Source organism: Eurytemora carolleeae, unplaced genomic scaffold, assembly GCF_000591075.1.
Source record: "Eurytemora carolleeae unplaced genomic scaffold, Eaff_2.0 scaffold123, whole genome shotgun sequence".
NCBI lineage: Eukaryota > Metazoa > Arthropoda > Copepoda > Calanoida > Temoridae > Eurytemora > Eurytemora carolleeae.
The window spans coordinates 54,849-75,999 of record NW_019396038.1 but is presented as its reverse complement, the minus strand read 5'-3'; the positions used below and the strand labels follow the sequence as shown (position 1 = coordinate 75,999).

General features: G+C 30.7%; 1 protein-coding gene across 1 annotated transcript; it reads right to left on the bottom strand.

The window, feature by feature from the left end:
- Positions 1-900: 900 nt before the first annotated feature.
- Positions 901-21,075, bottom strand: LOC111699526 (uncharacterized). The gene is made up of 18 exons (XM_023470222.1): positions 21,072-21,075; positions 20,673-20,752; positions 18,596-18,760; positions 16,191-16,288; positions 13,672-13,751; positions 13,378-13,431; positions 12,219-12,355; positions 10,610-10,649; positions 10,287-10,398; positions 9,051-9,152; positions 8,162-8,219; positions 7,677-7,728; positions 7,227-7,314; positions 5,882-5,957; positions 3,333-3,536; positions 2,757-2,823; positions 1,963-2,035; positions 901-1,215 (listed from the first exon to the last, which is right to left on the bottom strand). The coding sequence occupies exons 1-18, from the start codon at positions 21,073-21,075 to the stop codon at positions 960-962; spliced, it is 1,746 nt and encodes a 581-aa protein (XP_023325990.1). The 3' UTR covers positions 901-959.
- Positions 21,076-21,151: the final 76 nt, after the last annotated feature.

Sequence of the window (21,151 nt, the reverse complement as noted above, 5' to 3'; positions counted from 1 at the left end):
AACTTTTAGTTCGTTAATCTTTCGTTCATTTCGAAAATCTAATTTCGTTAAAATGTGTTCCATGAACAAAACGTAGAAAATAATGTTAACTTTTGCCTAGCTAGCATAAAGTTAATAAGTCATTTTTTTGTGTGGGGGGGGGGAGGGGGCATTTAAAACTAGGAATTTAAAAACTAATCAATATTAAGGACATGTTTTGTGTGCCAATTTTACTGTGTAATTTCAAAATATAAAAATATGAAAATACTTTGAATGATATCGTCGTTATTTTTTGCTTAGAAAGTGCTTGATTCTGTTGACAATTTTCTTCTATAAAAAATAATCAATTCTTACAGTTAAAGCATGGTTATATCATTATTTCTAGATCATACTAAGCTTGAAAGGGTATTGATAAGCATCGGACGTGCCTATTCATTAATGTCTATTTTCCCATCTATATCTTGTTTTTAATGCCATTACATGTCAAACTTGTAAAACTTTAGACATTTTCCCTATCGCAAATTGATAATTTTGTCAAGTTATTTTAATCAAATCAAAAACCAAATACAATTGAAAACCATGTTGCTTAACCTTTTGAAAATAAACAAAATAACAAGACCTTTCATCAAATGTGCTTAAGTGTAAGTTTTTTTTTTGTCTATATTGGCATCGTTTTTTTATGAATATGTGCTTACAAATGTATCACAAAAAAACCGACGTGTATCAATCTGGTAGCTTAAAAAAAGCAACAACAAAAAGAAAGCAATGGAAGTTTTAAGTTTTGATCATTCTTGGTCTCAAGAACATGCAAGATAAACTGCTTAAGAGTTTTTTATCCAAAAATGTGGGCGTTCTGATTTTTTTATTTTAATCAATGGCAATCTCATCAAATTTTCTGTTTCTTTTTTCTCAAAACATATAAAATTTTAAATCTGTTATATTTTTATTAAAGAAGACAAGAACAGGGTTAAGAAGAAGAACTAGAGTAAACTAATACAAGATAATACAAGAACAAGAATTAAACTAACTGCAGCTGATCTTGTGTTCCCTGAAGATGGTTTAGGTTTCCCTCCTGTTCCTGGTTTCCCAGTTACAGGTTTCCCTGTTCCACCAGTTCCTCCTCCAGTTGTTCCTGTTCCTCCTGTTGTTGATCCTCCGGAGCCTCCAGAGCTTCCAGAACCTCCGGTTCCTCCGGGGGTTGAAGTTCTAGAGGTCGTCCTTTCATCTTCCTTCACCCTATCTCAATATACACATATAGTAATATTTATAAAGTCGGAGTTTCAAACTGAGTTAAAATTTAGAAATAAAACTGGATTGAAATAAATCTAATTCAGGGAATAAAACTAAAACTGGATTTAAAGGTTCACTTTCTAGAAACCTGTTAAAAGTTACTAATCCTTTAGAAACCTGTTAAAAATTACTAACCCTAGAAACCCTATTAAAAGTTCCTAACCCTAGAATCCCTGTTAAAAGTTACTAACTCTATAAAAACCAGTTAAAAGTTACTAACCCCAGAAACCCTGTTAAAAGTTGCTAACACTAGAAACCCTGTTAAAAGTTGCTAACACTAGAAACCCTGTTAAAAGTTAGAAACCCTGTTAAAAGTTGCTAACACTAGAAACCCTGTTAAAAGTTGCTAACACTAGAAACCCTGTTAAAAGTTACTAACCCTAAAAACCCTGTTAAAAGTTACTAACCCTAGAAATCGTTTGCTCATTATCATCAATAATGTTTATTTGCTTTTTCATTAAAAATATAAATGATTACTCTCCTGAAAATCGAATTTTCTAATCCTTTTTCTTTGCAACATGATGGTGTAAAATTTTGATATGTCAAATCTAGACTTGCTAATCTGGCAGAATTCATAGTTTTTATAAACCATCAGGGTTCAAAGATCTATGGATTATATTTTGAGGCAAATGTCTGAAACATTTTTCCGGTTTTTTATCTTAAAATGTTACTTTATCGCTGGTAGAAACTAACCTGCACTGTTCACTAAGATCCATTGTTCCAACGCTCCAGTGTGCTGTCTTGTGAACCCAGAACAATTCAGAATCTGCATTAAAGAATTTAAATTAAACGAAATGTTCGCGATAGCATTGGAAAGGAACCAATGTAAATGATGCCTGATGTTTTTGTTTAGATAAATTGATATAAACTAATTCTCAAATATTTAAGACCGAAAGTGTGTTCTTTTGTCATTATGTATGTTCAAAATATGTTCAAAATATGTTCAAAATATGTTCATAATATGTTCAAAATATGTTCAAAATAAGTTCAAAATATGTTCAAAATATGTTCAAATGTTCAAAATAAGTTCAAAATATGTTCAAAATATGTTCAAAATATGTTCAAAATAAGTTCAAAATATGTCCAAAATATGTTCAAAATATGATCAAAATATGTTCAAAATATGCTCAAAATACAATCATTTGTCTTGGGTTAATTTAGTTTACCCAAAATAACTTTTAGTTGACGTGTAGTGCCCGCCATTTCTACAGAAACTTTATTTGCATTTCAGAATTTGGCATCTTTCATTCAAAGAACCTGTATAAACCAGTTTGTTTTTCATCTTTTATAAAGCTTTTGTATTTGATTATTAAAATATTGAATAAAACAAACAAAATGTCGCCAAACTATTGACTTTTGTTTCTTGAATTCTGAAAAGTCTTTTATAAGGATTTCATGCACACACGGTAAACTGCCAAATGAGTGCTGCGCTAATTATTAAAGACGATTCACAATATAAATATGTTTATTACTCCCTCTGCATGTACCTTGGTAGGTAAACAGGCTCTCCGTGTTGATAGATTTATTCTCCATTCTTTCAAAGAAATTCTCAGACTAAAATAAAAATAATGAATTATGAAAACGTATACAAGAATAAATTTTCCGGTTTATTCACATTTGATCATATTTAATCCAGTTTTGTGCAAAACATTTAATCTTTTTCACAGAATTTAAAAAGATCAGGTTTAAGTAGATAAAATACAATATAATGTCCTTATCTCAGAAGTTGAACTCCTTGATTAAGAAGTTTGCTAGTTCAGCAATGGGAATAACTATATTATTCATAAGTTCGCGGCTCGAAATGCCAGGAGGCGTTGGGGGGGGGAGAACCCAGCCCCCCCTTAAAAAGGCCCCCTCCCTTACCCCAAGCCTAATATATTAAACTTCATTATATATTCGTTTCTTAACAATTGACAATTTGTCCATTTTAACTTATTATTGATTGGTAATGTATTTAAAACTTTTTTTTATTAAAACTAGGTTCTAGGGGCCTAGACTAAACCTTCAATACGCCCCTCCGGCATGTAACATTTAATATTATTATATTGTGTGAGTATGTGTACCTGTCTAGGCCAAACTCCTGTAGAGATGAGAAGTATATCTCCGGTCTGGTTTCTAGAAAACCTAAGAGGAGAATACGCCCACAGATAGGATATATGGTCGGGAGTAGGAAGGTATGGATGGGGTTCACCGAATATTCTAGATAGTAATCTAGGTCTGTACACTAGCAGGGTAGATAAACTCATCACAGGGTCTACAGTTACAATCTAGATAGTAGATAAAGGGTTATTGTATTATAGGATACAACAGTCACAATCTAGGTAGTAGATAAAGGGTTATTGTATTACAGGATACAACAGTAACAATCTAGATAGTAGATAAAGGGTTATTGTATTGTATAGGATGCAACAGTTACAATCTAGATAGTAGATACAGGGTGATTGTATTATAAGATACAACAGTTACATTCTAGATAGTAGATAAAGGGTTATTGTATTACAGGATACAACAGTTACAATCTAGATAGTAGATACAGGGTTATTATATTGTATAGGACGCAACAGTTAATCTAGATAATAGATACAAGGTTTTTGTATTATAGGATATAACAGTTAAAATCTAGCTAGTATGTACAGGGTTATTGTATTCTAGGATACAACAGTTACAATCTAGATAGGAGATATAGGGTTATTGTATTATAGAGTACATCAGTTACAATCTAGCTAGTATATACAGGGTTATTGTATTATAGGATACAACAGTTAATCTAGATAGTAGATAAAGGGTTATTGTATTATAGAGTACATCAGTTACAATCTAGGCAGTATATACAGTATTATTGTATTAAAGGATACAACAGTTACAATCTAGATAGTAAATAAGGGTTATTATTTTATAGGATACAACGAATAAAATCTAGATAGTAGATACAGGGTTATTGTGTTAAAGGATTCAACAGTTACAATCTAGATAATGATACAGGGTTATTGTATTCTAGGATACAACAGTTAATCTAGATAGTATATACAGGGTTATTGTATTATAGGATACAGCAGTTACAATCTAGATAGTAGATACAGGGTGATTGTATTATAGGATACAACAGTTACAATCTAGATAGTAGATACAGGGTTATTGTATTGTAGTATACAACATTTACAATCTAGATAGTAAATACAGGGTTAATGTATTATAGGATACAACAGTTACAATCTAAATAATGATACAGGGTTATTGTATATTAGGATACAACAGTTAATATAGATAATAGAAACAGGGTTATTGTATTATAGGATACAACAGTTACAATCTAGATAGTAGATACAGGGTAATTGTATCATAGGATACAACAGTTTAAGTCTAAATAGTAGATACAGGGTTATTGTATTATAGGATACAACAGTTACAATCTAGATAGTAGATACAGGGTTATTGTATTATAGGATACAACAGTTACAATCTAGATAGTAGATACAGGGTTATTGTATTGTAGGATACAACAGTTTAAGTCTAAATAGTAGATACAGGGTTATTGTATTATAGGATACAACAGTTACAATCTAGATAGTAGATACAGGGTTATTGTATTATAGGATACAACAGTTACAATCTAGATAGTAGATACAGGGTAATTGTATCATAGGATACAACAGTTTCAGTCTAAATAGTAGATACAGGGTTATTGTATTATAGGATACAACAGTTACAATCTAGATAGTAGATACAGGGTTATTGTATTATAGGATACAATAGTTACAATCTAGATAGGAGATATAGGGTTATTGTATTGTATTGTAGGGTACAATAGTTACAATCTAGCCATGGATACAGAATCCTTCTTCAAACGTACTTGTATTTTATAATTTACTTGAAACTGTTTTTGTCCCATCATTGCTCGCAATGTAAATGCAAATTGCACAATTTCAAGACTTATGTTTACTTAAATCATTCTTCTATTCATTTACAAACCAATAAACATACAAAACTTAAAACTGTTTATATTAGCTTAGAATTCAAATTCTAAACTCAAGATGTGGACTTCACTTATCTTACCAAACCCTGATTTTTTTACAATACGAACTTAACAGCGAGTAACTCCCCTGAAGTACATTTCATTAGATCTCAATTATTAAATTTAAATGAAAGAACAAAAACTCAATTATTTTCTTGAACAATATAAGAATAATGCCTTTTAATATTGTATTATTATTTTGTATTTTTAAGTTGAGAGAAAAGTCTGTAGATAAAATATTAATATTTCTAGACAAATGTTTAATGTTGACAGGTAGATTGAATTTATAAAACCTATTTATTCTTCTTGTTTAGCTCTGCAGGAGGTTAAAGCTAAATATCGAGCTTTTCCACAGAGTGGGGTTTATTAAACCGGTTTATTAATGTATTTGGTGGATTTTCATGATTGGAATTCGCGGATTTCGGGATTTGATTTAAATAAGGCTCATATTTGAGACTAATTCTCCACTAAAACCATCGAAGGTCGGTTTTTTTTTCATCGAGCCTGACTCCTTAAGACGAGTTCAAGAGCTGGAAGCTATCGACTACGCATCATAAGTTAACCTTGCATTTATAATTTAACACTTAAATCTAAACTGACCTGGAAATTGTTTGGAAACATTTGTGAGTAAAGAATAGCCAGGGTTCCTCCTAGGTCCTCTCCAACTAACATTATCCTAAACAATATTCTGAAATGTATATTGCAATGATTTGTGTGATTTAAAGTCAAAACTTTATCTCCATTTTAAGGAGTGGTGATCATACATTGCAAGGAAAAATTGAATCGAAAGATCATGATTTTAGCCTTAAATCTAAAATTGTCCACATTGGATATCAATTAAGTAAATTTAACCAACCCACCTTAGAAACTAGATGTAAAAAAATAATGTACTTTTTTTCAAAATCATAAATGAAATAAAAAAATCATGGAATCATGTAATAAATCCAATTTCAGCCAATCAAAAAAAATATATTTCACAGGGATTTATACAATACATATTCTAATTTTCATTTTGGTACGTGCTAATCTCCAAAAAAAATCTAAAGACGATGCAAAAACTTTGCATTTGATAAATGAAAATTTTATTGCTTCTAGAACAGGTTTATTGCACAAGGAAAAATTCAGGAAGTCTTAACAGGACCCAATATTCAACCGTTAAATTTTGCTTCTTCGCATTGTCTATTTTGCTATTGTTTGAATATTTATTTTGAATATTATATCCCCATAGATTCAGCCTGCTTATAAAAATTCTCATAAATTTTAAAGACAGGGTCGACTTTGAAGTGTTGCAACGCCTTGTGCTTCGATTTTAAACTCACTTGTCATTTGCTGTACATTTTAGTACTATAAAGCACCTGTTGATAGCTTTAGTTTCTAAGAAGTAATTGGCAAAATTTTCATCGATTTTTGCTTGAGAGCTTGAGACCTTTGAATCACAGTATATCAAAGTCCATAATTTTGAATTATAGATCAAAATATGACTGATATTTTGTCGATAGTGACAGGATGTAATTTGTTTTTATTTGTAGGCACAATTCAAACTAGACAAAAGGAGAAAGTTGAATTTATGAAACATTACTAGTAAAGCTTTTGACCTCGTAGCTCCTTTCGTTTTGATTTTATTTTTAAAAGATTAAAATCTTACACGCTACACTAAACTAAGTTATTTGGGGTAGATTAAATAGACTAATGATAGGCTCGTTACTGTTAAAAGTCTGGCCGCGCCATCAAAGTTGAAACCAAGCCGGCATAGGATTAGGTCACGGGTCGGTACTTGCTGCGCGTCAATGAGGCCGGTACTAGGGGTCGGTCCAGTACTAGGGGTCGGTCCGGTACTAGGGGTCGGGCCAGTACTAGGGGTCGGTCCGGTTTGAATTCAAATGGACCCTAGTCCAACGTGGCACAATTTACTTTATTTAAAGCTAATTTATTCTTTAAAGCTTACCTTTCATACTGAGATGAGAGATTTGTGAGAATAAATTGAGTTCTGTTCAGCACATCACCCATGGAGTTTGAACCATCAAGTTGATAGCCTGGATTTAAAATAAACATTGAAAGAATTGTTCACCGTTTAAAAAATGAGAAACCAATTCTGGAATAGGGAACACAATGAAGATATCCCTCATCCAAAGATTGTACAGTCCCTTGTATCTTTTCAAAAAGATTAACAATCCCATCGATCACATTACATTAAAACGTTAACATTATACGAAACAAGTGATTTTGAGCTCCTTTAAAGTGTCTTTATTTTTTCTGCTTTGTAGTGGTTCTCATTTATAGACAATTTTTTTCTTTTAAACATTTTTTTCAGTAAAAATAACGAAAATATCACATTCTAAAAAACGTAAATTATAAAATCACAGATATGTTTTCTAAATAAATAAAAATGTCAAACCTATATAAATTGAATCGTATCCAATGCTGCTCCAGAATTTATGAAGTTTGATCTTAATTTTGATAAATTATACGTGGAGCTTTGATTTGCATCTAATATAAGAGAATATGTTTATCTGATATATAATATCCAATTTAAACAAATATATTTAGAATCAGAATAGTATCATACACGGGCATAGTACATTTGAATTTCCGAGTCGGGTCAACCAGGCTTGTCCCAGTTTGTACTGTATCGCCCGTACATTGGGTAAATAAAGCAGACACTCAATAGGACTAGCCGGTGCAACAAGGTTGACGCGGTCAGACATTAGGTTGAATTTACTTTTACTAAAGGGTCAAAGGTGCGTGCATAAAGCTCTTATTTATTAAAAAGAATTTGAATTGTTTCAACGGTGTTTCAAAATTTAAATCCTATGTTTAAAAATTTTAATTTATCAAAAAAAAATGTTAAAACAATTTTTCTGTGTTTTTTATCAAATTTTCCTGAATGGTTTGTATAGCCTCTTGTGGGAAGTACACAATAAGCTGTTTACTGCGGGGCCTATAATAGTGTTTTTCTTAAAAAAAAAAACATCTTTAAGTATTCTTCATCTTGAAAAATAACCACTTTATGTAGTATTTCTCATGTAAAATCACATCTTTAAATATCGTTTGTCTTGTAAAATAACATGTTCAAATATTATTTATCATGTAAAATAACGTTTTTAAATATTATTTGTATTAAAAATAAACCTATATCTAGTTGTAGAATAATTAGATTGGATGTTTAGTTGAGCAAAATAATTTATTATTTAGAGAAACAATATGATGAAGGATGAAGGATGAAGGATGAAGGATGAAGGATGAAGGATGAAGGATGAAGGATGAAGGATGAAGGATGAAGGATGAAGGATAAAGGATGAAGGATAAAAGATGAAGGATGAAGGATGAAGGATGAAGACCCCAAAATAAAAATAAATGTTCTAAGATCAGGGAATAGGCAATATTTGAAACAAAAACGTTGTGCAGCTAAATTTGAATGAGCCTGAGCAGTAAAAAAAGCATTTCTTCCTGCAGCAACTATTTTTGTTAAATAAATGGAGTGTTCACAAATGTATGCCTCTTTATGTAATTTCAAGAGGAATTAGTTGTGTACTGCAGACATAGGGGGTAGAAATAAAAAAATTACTGATTCAATTCTAATTTAATTTTGTCAAAATGGCATGTTCTCTAGAATTACTATTATTATTATTATTTTAACTAATTTTATTGCTTTTTGTAATACTGATTATTTTTATTTATCTCGAACTATTACCATTATTATTATTGCTATTTTTATAACTATTAGTATTTGTTTTTATTGAATAAAACTATTCGACTAGTTGGTATATACCTATTAGCAATATAAAGAGAATGTGATTTCACTGAATAATCAACATATAATTCTTCTGTTGATATTACTGCAAATTCAAATCCCTGCCTTGCAACAGGAATACTGAAATAAAAAATATATTCTAAAAATGTTTCTGTACTCAGAGGCCGAATTTAAAGAATTTTAGCCTCGGCTCAAATATGGTTGGTTCCACTTAAAATTGTATACAATGTTTCAAGATTTAAGCCGGCGCTCAATTGAAACCGGTATTTGGCGGATTTTAGACGCGGCTCAAATTCATTAAATTTGAACACAGATGACATAAAGAATACGAAAATAGTAAAACTATTTGTTTTTAAGCTATGTAATGTCGCTTTGGATTTGATGATTGGAAACTAAAAAATAACTGTCAACTTTTTAGAATAAATCAGTTTAACAATTGAAATTTACAAAACTCTTAGTAAAATTTTTGTACAAAACCTGTTACTTCTGCTTCATTTTTTCAAAACATTCAAAAAAAGATATTAAATGAGGAACTGTTTGAAAAAAATGTACAGCCTCAGACTAACAATTTCATGATTCTGTCCAAAGAAAACACTTGGGGAGCCAAGAGGGTCATGTGACCCCCCCTCCCCCTCCGAAGGAATAGGGTTTACATGGTATTTTGCAGAGACAATTGCAGCCTTTCTTTATTTCTCAGTTTATCAATTATTATAATTCTGAGCTTTAAAGATCACTTCGATCCTTTTTTGCATAAACAAATGTAAAAACAGATCAATTGAAATTACAAGTTTGTAATTTTAAAAAGTTCAATTGAGTTGTTGCCCCAATCTCCAAATGTTCAGTCTAGAATATCTTTACAACCTGATGGTGTAAACCTTGCATATTTCAAACTTAGTATTTTGGGTAAAACAGAGATCATAGATTGAAATATTTAAGGTCTACGACATTGGGTTGCAAAGAAAAAGGGAATCAAAATTTGATTTTGTGGCAAAGACTCCATTCCTTTATAATTTAATCCAATTAAAATATGTTTTTATATTATCTAAAGAGATATCAAACAACTACTGTCTTGAAAATAAAAAAAAATTGTAAAAATAAAAAATCTGCTTTCTGTAATCTTACCATATTGATCAAGATATTAATATTAATTTCGCAAAAAAAATTTTATTTAGCACATTCCACAAAAAGATTGTTATTAAATTGTTATTATTATTATATTCGTAACTCTGAAAGTAAAATATTATTAAAGTTTACCGATTGATATATTGTGTAGTGGTTTCCTCTGCTGGTATTTCTGTAGTTACATCACTAGCATTGGTAGAAGGGTTTTTACCAGTAGAACCTGTCATGGGATCCTCAGTCATATCTAATTATTAAAATTACATTAATAATAAATGTTAAGGGTTTTGATTTCTTTTCTCAGGTTTTCAAACATTTTTAAAAAAAATCCCTTACATTTCAATTTTTAGACTAAGAAGTGTCAAATTGAAAGCACTGGAATAGGGATTCCCCCCCCCCCCCCTCCGCCTGCCGATTTTTTTTATGGTTAAAAAGATTATTTTCTTTTCTCATTGTACCTTCATGCTCGTCGTCATTCAATAGGGAATCAAGTAGAGCCTAGCAACAACACCCACCATTACATATATATATTGTCCATAATATACATATATTATCCATATTATATATATATCATCCATATTATATATATATCATCCATATTATATATATATATAGATTCAGTGTTTAAAAGGACTGTCCATGTAATTTCAACGAGCAATGAATCTAAAAATGTCCTATTTACAACTGTATAACCTTGTTTGAAAAATCCTTGTTTTATCTGCCAAATTCATAGTTTTCCATTTTTAGTAATAGTAGCTATCGAATTTATGCAGCAGAGGAGATGAAGGTAATTTAGAAAATTTATATCTGTTTAAAAATTAAAACGACAATATCTTTCTTTTTGTTAATCCGTTTTGGGGGGACAGGGTACCGTTTTAAATCAGACACGGAAAGCGCGCTTTAAATGGAGGGCCTCTTAAAATTAAGTGAACAGTCCCTTTAAATTATTCCAGAATATTTTCACTTTTCACAAATATGACAAAACTTCCTTGAGCTACAAATATTCTAATATCATTCAGAAATGAAAACTGTCACTTCGTATATTTTAACTAAGATAACAAATATGGCAGCAAGAGGGATATCGAGATTTTGTCAATTTTGAGAGAAGATACACATATCGCATTGCAATACAGTGCAAATAAAGATTATCAAGAAAAATAAGTGGCAACAGAGAGATAGACCAATTATACATGTTGTCAAAAGTGTCAAATATAACAAGAAAGACAACATTTTCTCCCATTAGTTTACATGTTTGCCAAGATTAAATAAAAAAGTGTACCAACAGATAATAAAGAACACAAAATTGCACTTATTTCACTGCAAAAAAAAACACTTTATTATCACTATCATTTATAACTTTCTTGAACACACAGACTGAGTTAACACTTGTGACGTAAGATTACAGCATTACTATGAGCAATGCTACGTTGCCATCTATTGTACTTGATAATCTATGTAATGCAGTGTATATTTATTTTGTTCTGTATAGAGTTGTAGAAATACACTTTTAGAAAAAAAAACTTTCGAATTACCGTTAGTATTTTAAAATTACAAACGTTTTCTAAACCATACATCTGTGCAACCTAATGTCGTGGTCATTTTATATTTCAAACTTGAATTTTGTTAGAACAAAAGTTAAAAATATCAAAGGTTGCAAATATATAGGGATTGCAAAACTCATTTTTTTGTATTCCCAGACACTCTGTTCGCAGTTTTGAACAAAATGTTTGTAATTTCTAAATCCTTTCAGTCAGTTGGATATTACTAACATAATATTAGAGTTGCTTCTGACAACCCTCGTATTATTGAGACAAATACGTATAATACGTATAATACGTATAATACGTATAACTTTCAGCAATTTTTTCTTTATGAGTTAGTTACGGAACGTTGTTTTGCATAACAAGTAAGCAATTATTAGGTTAAATGAATTTCATGTCAATTTTCTTAAACTTTTAATTTTTCCTCAAATTATTTTTTTGTGACTGAATTCGTTTCATTATCTTTTCAATAACCTCAAGTCGGTTAAAGTTTTTTTAATATAAAATTATGGTGGGTTGACTGTTCCTGACAGGGATCACGAGGATGCGTTTTGTTCCAAGCTTTAGTTGTTCCCATTCCTCCAGAGCCACCCGAGCCACCCGAGCCGCCTGAACCACCTGAGCCACCTGAACCTCCGGATCCTCCACCGGGATACCAACCTCCTTTTAACAATATAACTTTATTATCTTTAAATTTTTATAATTTGAATATATAATTTTTCTTGGTTGAAAAATGTTTCTTTAACGATTATAAGTTTTGCTAAAAAACAAATTGATATTATTTTTCTTTCCTATTTAAATGCTTCTTATCAAATTTTTTATACTACGATCATTTTATCAGGTAGTTTTTGCTTGTTGGGAGTAATGTAATCTAATATAATTTTAAGTCCGCGGGAGTGAAGTCTTTCCATAATCAATGAAATTTTAATTATATATTTCATTTTTCCTTTTTCAAAATTTCCCCTTTCGGGTATTTTATTCATAATTTTATATTTCGTTTATAAATATTGAAAAACAATTTGCATTTTGCAGCCCACGCCTTCTTTTGAAGATCCATTTTCAAGGTTCAATATTATCCGTACAAAGAAATATAATTAAATGGTGTTAACAATAATTAAAATTGGAAAACCACAAAAGAGTTTTTGGTTCTTTAAAAAGGTAAAATTAAAAATTCTTGATAATTTGCATTCTGTCCTTAACAGATGCATTTAATTGGAAGTTGAAAAAACTTCCAATTCGAGAAAATTAATTTAGTTGAGAGAACTTTACTAATTAACATATTAAGTTGAATCCGAGATAGATAACAAAATATTCAGTAAATTTTTCTGTGAAAAATGTTCAGTCAAAATTTTGTGTTTTTTTGTAGAATTTTGTAAACTTTGATACGGTAAACGTTATTTAATAATTAACATGTCCAATCCACAGCGATACCCTGTAACTTTTTTTGAGTAACAATAAGTCTCTTTTATAAAGGTACAACAATAGAAATTATTTTCAGCCAAAAATATTTTATAAAATCTCGTCCATCCTTAACCAGATAGTGGTTTTTAAAGGGTATCGTTGTTAATTGTACATGCTATTTTTTTAATGGAGGGAACATGAAGTAATCTATCTACTCCTTCGTTCCTAAAGGTCAATAAAAAAATCCCCTTAGAAAAAGTATCAATAAAAAGTTGTTTTGTTTCCTGTAGACTGTGCTGGCAGCATAGTTGTTGTCTCTATCTCTTTCATTAACTTTCCTGTTATTCATCTCATTAAACTTTCAATTTGATAATTAAAAGAATTAAAAAAACATTATATGCCTGTTCTGTAAAAACACAAACAGAAAAGTCTATTTCTAGAAAAGTTATTATTGCAAATAGTATAAAATAGAAATGAAAGATTTAAAAATGTTATTAAAAATTCTTCTTAAATCAGATAATTAAAAAACTGTTTAGAAATATATTTTCTTTCTGAGTAAAATGTGTTGAATGAGGTTCCTAGAAGTAGAGAAGATGAGTTTATATTGTTTGATACTGCTAGAATAGAATCCTCTTCAACATCTAGGATCCTCAAGGACCTAGAAGTAAAGGTAGGATGTATTAAAGGATCCTCAAGGACCTAGAAGTAAAGGTAGGATGTATTAAAGGATCCTCAAGGACCTAGAAGTAAAGGTAGGATGAATTAAATGATCCTCAAGGACCTAGAAGTAAAGGTAGAATGAATTAAAAGATTCTATAGGATCTAAGAAGTAAAGGAAGGAGGAATGAATGAATCCTGAAGGATCTAGAAATATAGGCACGAGGAATTAAAGGATCTTATAGGATCTAGAGTATAGGAAGGAGGAATTAAAGGATCCTATAGGATCTAAAAGTATAGGAAGGAGGAATTAAAGGATCCTATAGGATCTAGAAGTATAGGAAGGAGAAATTAAAGAATCCTAAAGGATCTAGAAATACAGTAAAGAGGAATTAAATGATTCTATAGGATCTAGACGCATAGAAAGGAGAAATTAAAGAATCCTAAAGGATCTAGAACTACAGTAAAGTGGAATTAAATGATTCTATAGGATCTAGACGTATAGGAAGGAGGAATTAAAGGATCCTATAGGATCTAGAAGTATTGAAAAGAGGAATTAAAAGATCATTGAGGATCTGCATGTATAGAATGGAGGACTGTTCTAAATGCACAAACAGTAACATATCCATGGTTAAAAGGGAGCAATAAAGAAATATAGAAAATTAACCTAAAAGTTTAAGGCTCCAAGGCATACAGAAAAAGATAATTTATTTTTCAATAAAAAATATTAAAAATTAAAATATTGCAACTAAATATAATTTTTTGAAATTGAGGTTCTTGCTGTTTATAAATATACAAAAGTTATAATTTACTTGTGTAAAATTATTAAAAAAATTATTTTAATGTTTGGAAATTTTTTTGTCGTTTGTTACTTTTATTCTTATTTATTCTTATTCTTTGCCTGAAGTTTATCTACAGAGATATTAATACTGTTCCTACAGGGTGTCCCACGAAAAATGTCAGTAATGTTTTCTTCCATATACTTTATTAGATATTAAAGACTGTTTGCAGTTTATTTCGTTTAAAAAAACTTTACTCAAATATATTTTACTTAGAAATCAATTTTACTATAATACGGATGCCATAAATTATTTATTATTATTTTCTTTGGAAACAAACAACTTGACATATTATGGAAGAAGACATTTTAAAATATTCACCACTGTCATGTTTCGTGGGACACCCTGTATATCCCAATATTGGGAGAGTATCAGAGATTATGGCTTATCGTATAGACCAGGATAGTCTTTAGTTTCTTATTTTGCCAACAATACATATAAATACCTTTTCAACAATACATATAAATACCTTTTCAACAACACATTGAAATACCTTTTCCAACAACACAAAGAAATACCTTTTCCAACAATACATAGAAATACCTTTTTCAACAACACATAGAAATATCTTTTCCAACAGAAATACCTATTCCAGCAATACATAGAAATACATTTTCAAACAACGCATAGAAATACCTTTGCTTAACAATCTTTGCATCTAATTACCAATAATGCATGTTTAAAAAAAAGGTGGTCAGAAAAGTTCCTTCAAACTAAAAAAAAAAGTGGTCAGAAAAGTACTAGAAACTTAAAAAGGTGGTCAGAAAAGTACATACTAACTAAAAAAGGTGGTCATAAAAGTACATACTAACTAAAAAAGGTGGTCAGAAAAGTATCTACAAACTAAAAAAGGTGGTCAGAAAAGTACCTACAAACTAATAAAGGTGGTCAGAAAAGTACTTAAAAGTAAAAAAGTGGTCAGAAAAGTACCTACAGACTAAAAAAGGTGGTCAGAAAAGTACTTAAAAGTAAAAAAGGTGGTCAGAAAAGTACTAGACAGTAAAAAAGGTGGTCAGAAAAGCACTAGAAACTAAAAAAGGTGATCAGAGAAGTGCTAGAAACTAGAAAAGGTGGTCAGAAAAGTAATAGGAACCAAAAAAGGTGATCAGAAAAGTACTATAAACAAAAAAGGTGGTCAGAAAAGTACTACAAACTAAAAAAGGTAGTCAGAAAAGTACTAGAAACTAAAAAAGGTGGCCAGAAAAGTACTAGAAACTAGAAAAGGTGGTCAGAAAAGTACTAGGAACCAAAAAAGGTGGTCGGTAAAATACTATAAACTAAAAAGGTTTTAGAAAGACTGAAATATTGCATTAAAAGATTAATTATCTGCATGAATATATGTATCAATTACTTACTGTAACCATCGTAATTTTTTTAACATGAAAAAAAAATTTCCCATTTCTGAAAATTTGTTTAGAGTTGCAAAGGGCTCTATCAATAAAACATGCATATAGAATTACGATGACAGTTCCTGAAAGATACTTTTATTCACTTAGAATCCTAAATTTTGGATGCATTATTCTTGAAATGTCTACCGAAATTTAAGTAGAAACCCCTGTTGCTTTCAATAAATGATAGTTCTCTTGTATAGATCATTGTACCTTTCAATCAATGATAGTTCTCTTGTCTCCAGGTCCACCGCTACAACTCTATCTTGAGCGAAGTGTTCACTGTTTACTAGAACCTTATCAGTTTCACCCTAAACCATAATATTAATAAGATAAATAATAATAATAATAGATAACAGACTGTACGCGAAATTTAAAGTGACTCTCCATGCAGACCGATTTACAAAGCTTTGTCTGATCAAGTATGTCGAGTTAGATATCCATGATTTTTTATTTTTTAATTGTTTATTTCTATTTGCCGGTTTTCTGCGAAAGTAACTTGCATTTCTTGCTTATAAAAAGTAATGGAAAAATTATCAAAATTAAACACTTTTCGAGTCAGAAAAAGGACGGTATTTTCCAAATAACAAGATTAAGGTTTCAAGGGCACCGTTGTAAATTGAGCATTATTTTTTATATTAGCTGATCACTTAAAACACAGTTCCTTTAAACCACACAGTCCCTTTAAACCACACAGTCCCTTTAAACCACACAGTCCCTTTAAACCACACAGTTACAGAGCATGGTGTGACAATGCTGGAGAATACTTTATCATCATTTCAACAATATCTAGTATCTGATTGCTGTCATTTATTCTTGAGTGGTCTCCAATTTACAGGAAAATTGCCATCATTATCACAAATATAAAATTCTACCTGAAAACACTTTTTATGTGAATATTTCGACTTTAAAAGATATATTTTTTTCTATAAAACATTAATTTTCAAAATTAATCAAAATGATGGCTTAGTTTTGCGAAAATATTGCAAAATTGCTATTTTGTGGAAACCACTAATTGATCTGTAAAATTTGTTTTTAAAGTCTGAATCTAAAAATGGATGAAAAGCTGTATTTCAATATTGCTGTGTAGTGTGTAGAGTGTGGAGTGTAAAAAGAAAATGGATAGTAAAATGAGGATAAATGTTTTATTTACATTTTACACTCTTACTTCTTTTAATAGTTATAAATTCGTGAAATAGATACATAACAAGAAATTCATTTCCCTTGCCATCCCTTAGTCTACTAGGTTTGGTTCATGCCATGTACAATTTTTTGTTTCATTTATTTGCAGATTCGGCTTGAAGGGACTGTAAAGGAAAAATGAAAGGGGGTATAGGCTGAAAGGTAATCACTTTAGCTCTTGATCGCGACCCATGAAGGTTTTATCTGATATTCCTGTCACGAGAAATTAATATGAAACTGTGTTAAAATTATACGAAAGTTCATATATGTAAAATTTTGAATATCTTAAACTTAAATCACGTGACCAGAACTATCACCAATGGCAGAGCAGTATTCTGGTCACGTGTCTCCGCCTGTATCACGTGACCACTTTACTGCACTGCCATTGGTGGAATTTCTGGTCAAGCAATACGGACGTTTAAATAATATTATGAATTAAATCTATAAAATATAGAAATAACAAAATTAGAATTGGAGTAAACCTAAGTCACAATTAGCTTTCTCTGGGATATTATCGTTTTCAGATTGGTTGCTTATTTGCTGAATTTGATCTATTTAAACCCACTACTTTCATACAAAATTTAATATATATATATATATATATTAATTTTCGTATAAATTTGACAAAGTTGTAAATAAGTTTCTCGAGATAGGAACATCAGATATAACTTTCATGGGTCGCGATCAAGAGCTAAAGTGATTAGCTTTCAGCATATACCCTCTTTCATTTTTCCTATACAGTCCCTTTAAAACATTTTATTTAGAAATGAACGGAAATGTTTTGATTATCCTTCTTTATTCTTGAAATAGAATAAATAAAATGTTAGCGACAAATAATACAAAAATTGTATTGGTACTTTGACTAAAATTAGACAACTTTTGAAACTATTATCTCTCTACATAAATTACAATGTTTATCATTTCTAAGTATTAATCAAAGTAAAATATTGCATGTCTTAACAAGTATTGCATGAATGTAAAATGAAAAAAAAATGCATTTTAATGATAAAAACAACTTGCAGTTTATTTTCTTTGATGACTTTAACAAGAAATTTGAATCCTGAGGCCGAGTTTAAAGAATTTGAGCCGCGGCTCAAATATGGTTGGTTGGTATTCATTGTTACAAGATTTAAGCCGGCGCTTAATTAAAGCCGGTTTTTGGCGGATTTGGACACTGGAAGCATACTTTTCCTTAAACGAACCAAGAAATTTGTCTTTCTCTTTGGGCTGTTTTCCATTTCTAAGTAAATCAATAAACTAAACAATCTGGAATTTTCAGATTTTCTGGCTTTCAGTTGTGAACTTTCAACCGGCTCAATTTGAATTTGAATCACTGATTTAAATCCTTTCTGACTCTTTAATTTTGAATCAGTTATTCAAATTTGAACCGGCAGTATAGATAGTTCAGTGACGTGGCTTAAATTAATTAAATTCACCTTGACGTAGAAAATCGACTGTCTGTTTTCTTGAATCAGCTGGATCCCCATAAAGTCCTCGAACTCGGTCTCAGCATCAATTAGAATTTGATATTCAGGGGTTCCCATAATTGGCCAGTTGTATACTCGCAGCTCTCTTCTTACATTCGGAGATACTGGGACACCCTGTATAGTGTATAGTGAATCTTGGGACACCTTGCATAGTGTATAGTGTAGTATGGGAAACCCTGTATAATGTAGTGTATACTGGGACACCCTGAATAGTGTATAGTCAATCATATGACACCTTGTATAGTGCATAGTATATACTGGGACACCCTGTATAACGTAAAGTGTAAAGTGGGACACCCTGTATAGTGTTTCATGGGACACCCTGTATATATAGTGCATAATGTATATAATGTATTCTGGGACACCCTGTAAAGTATATAATGTATACTGGGACACCCTGTATAGTGCATAGTGTATACTGGGGCACTGTACAGTGTATAGTTTATACTGTGACATCCTGTTTAGTGTATAGTGTATACTGGTACACTCTGATTAGTGTATAGTGTTTCCAGGTACACCCTGTATTGTGTATAGTGTATACTGGGACACCCTGTATAGTGTATAATGAATATTGGGACACCCTGTAAAGTGTATAGTGAATACTGGGACACCCTGTTTAGTGTATAGTGTATCCTGGGACACACTGTATAAAGTATAGAGTATACTGGGACACTTTATATAGTGTATAGTGTATAGTGTATTATGTATACTGGGACACCCTGTATAGTGTATGGTGTATGGTGTATACTGTACAGTGTATACTGTATACTGTGACACCCTGTATAGTGTATAGTGTATGGTGTACACTGTGACACCCTGTACAGTGTATAGTGTATACTATATACTGTGACACTCTGTAGAGTGTATAGTGTATACTGTATACTGTGACACCCTGTACAGTGTATAGTGTAATATGTATACCGGGACATCATGTTTGGTGTATACTGTGACACCCTGTATAGTGTGAGTAAGATATTTATTTATTTCTGAAGAAACATAAAAAATTACAAAACAAGTGTTTAGAGAGCATTTTCCTCTTTCTCACCATATCAAATATTCATTTTCTACTTGAAGAAGAGAACAAAAAACCAATTTCAAACTTAGAATAAAAAGATTGTATTTCTTCTCGACAATGAGCTCACTAATCATACAGATAAGAAGTGTAGGATATAAATATTAGGATTGATAGAAATCATTGATTTTAAAAGAATGTAAAGAGGTATTTTTAAACACTTTATCTTAATTCTTGTTAGTTTTATGTTTGATAGTTTGCTTTGCTTTCCAAATCCTGCCAGTAGTCAAGAACCTCTTCAATGTAAATATACTCTAATCATCTTCCAGTAGTCAAGAACCTCTTCAATATAAATAAACTCTAATTATCTTCCAGTAGTCAAGAACCTCTTCAATATAAATATACTCTAATTATCTTCCAGTAGTCAAGAACCTCTTCAATGTAAATATACTCTAATTATCTTCCAGTAGTCAAGAACCTCTTCAATATAAATATACTCTAATTATCTTCCAGTAGTCAAGAACCTCTTCAATATAAATATACTCTAATTATCTTCCAGTAGTCAAGAACCTCTTCAATGTAAATATACTCTAATTATCTTCCAGTAGTCAAGAACCTCTTCAATGTAAATATACTCTAATTATCTTCCAGTAGTCAAGAACCTCTTCAATGTAAATATACTCTAATTATTAAATTAGTGGAATCGGATTTCAATCACCACGACTTTAATTCTAAAAGTTTCATTTTTAAAACATCTTGTTTCCATTCTTCTATTTTTGTTCTATTTTTGATTAAACTATATTCTTCTTGATTTAGTACTCAGCTTTGCCTGGAAACTGAGGATTCTCTTTAAAAGTCAACCTTGCTAAACTTTTAAATAAAGTTAAGAAGATTCCCGTGGTTCCCAAATGAGAATTCGTGGCAAATCGGTCAAAGGGTTTCTGGATTATGATCTCGGACACACAAACAGACAGACAGACAGAAAATAGAGATGACTACTTTATGTATAAATACCTTTTCATTAACTACTGGGTTAGAGAGGAGCATCAGCTTAGTACCATCAGGAGAGAATACAGGAGAGGAGATATGATATCCTGGAATATATTAAATTTATCTAAAAAGGACTATAGAAAGTAATTTCAAGAGAAAGGAACTGAGTTTTTGCCACAAAATCTAATTTTCCAAACCCTATATCTCCATAACTCGATGATGGGAAACCTGTGATATGTCAAACTTGAATTATTTGATCTTAAAGAATTCCTAGTTGGAAATATCTGAGGTCTACAACATCTGGCTGAAAAGATATAGGGAATAAAAAATCTTAGTTTGTGTTAAAGACTTAATTCTTTTACTATGGTTCCCTGTAAACTTTTCTCTATTCAAGGATTAATAAAATATCCTTATTTTGCTTACTCATATAGATCTTTTCAATTTTATAGTCTTAGTAAATATGATCCATTGGGACTTCAACATGATCAATCTAAATAAATATA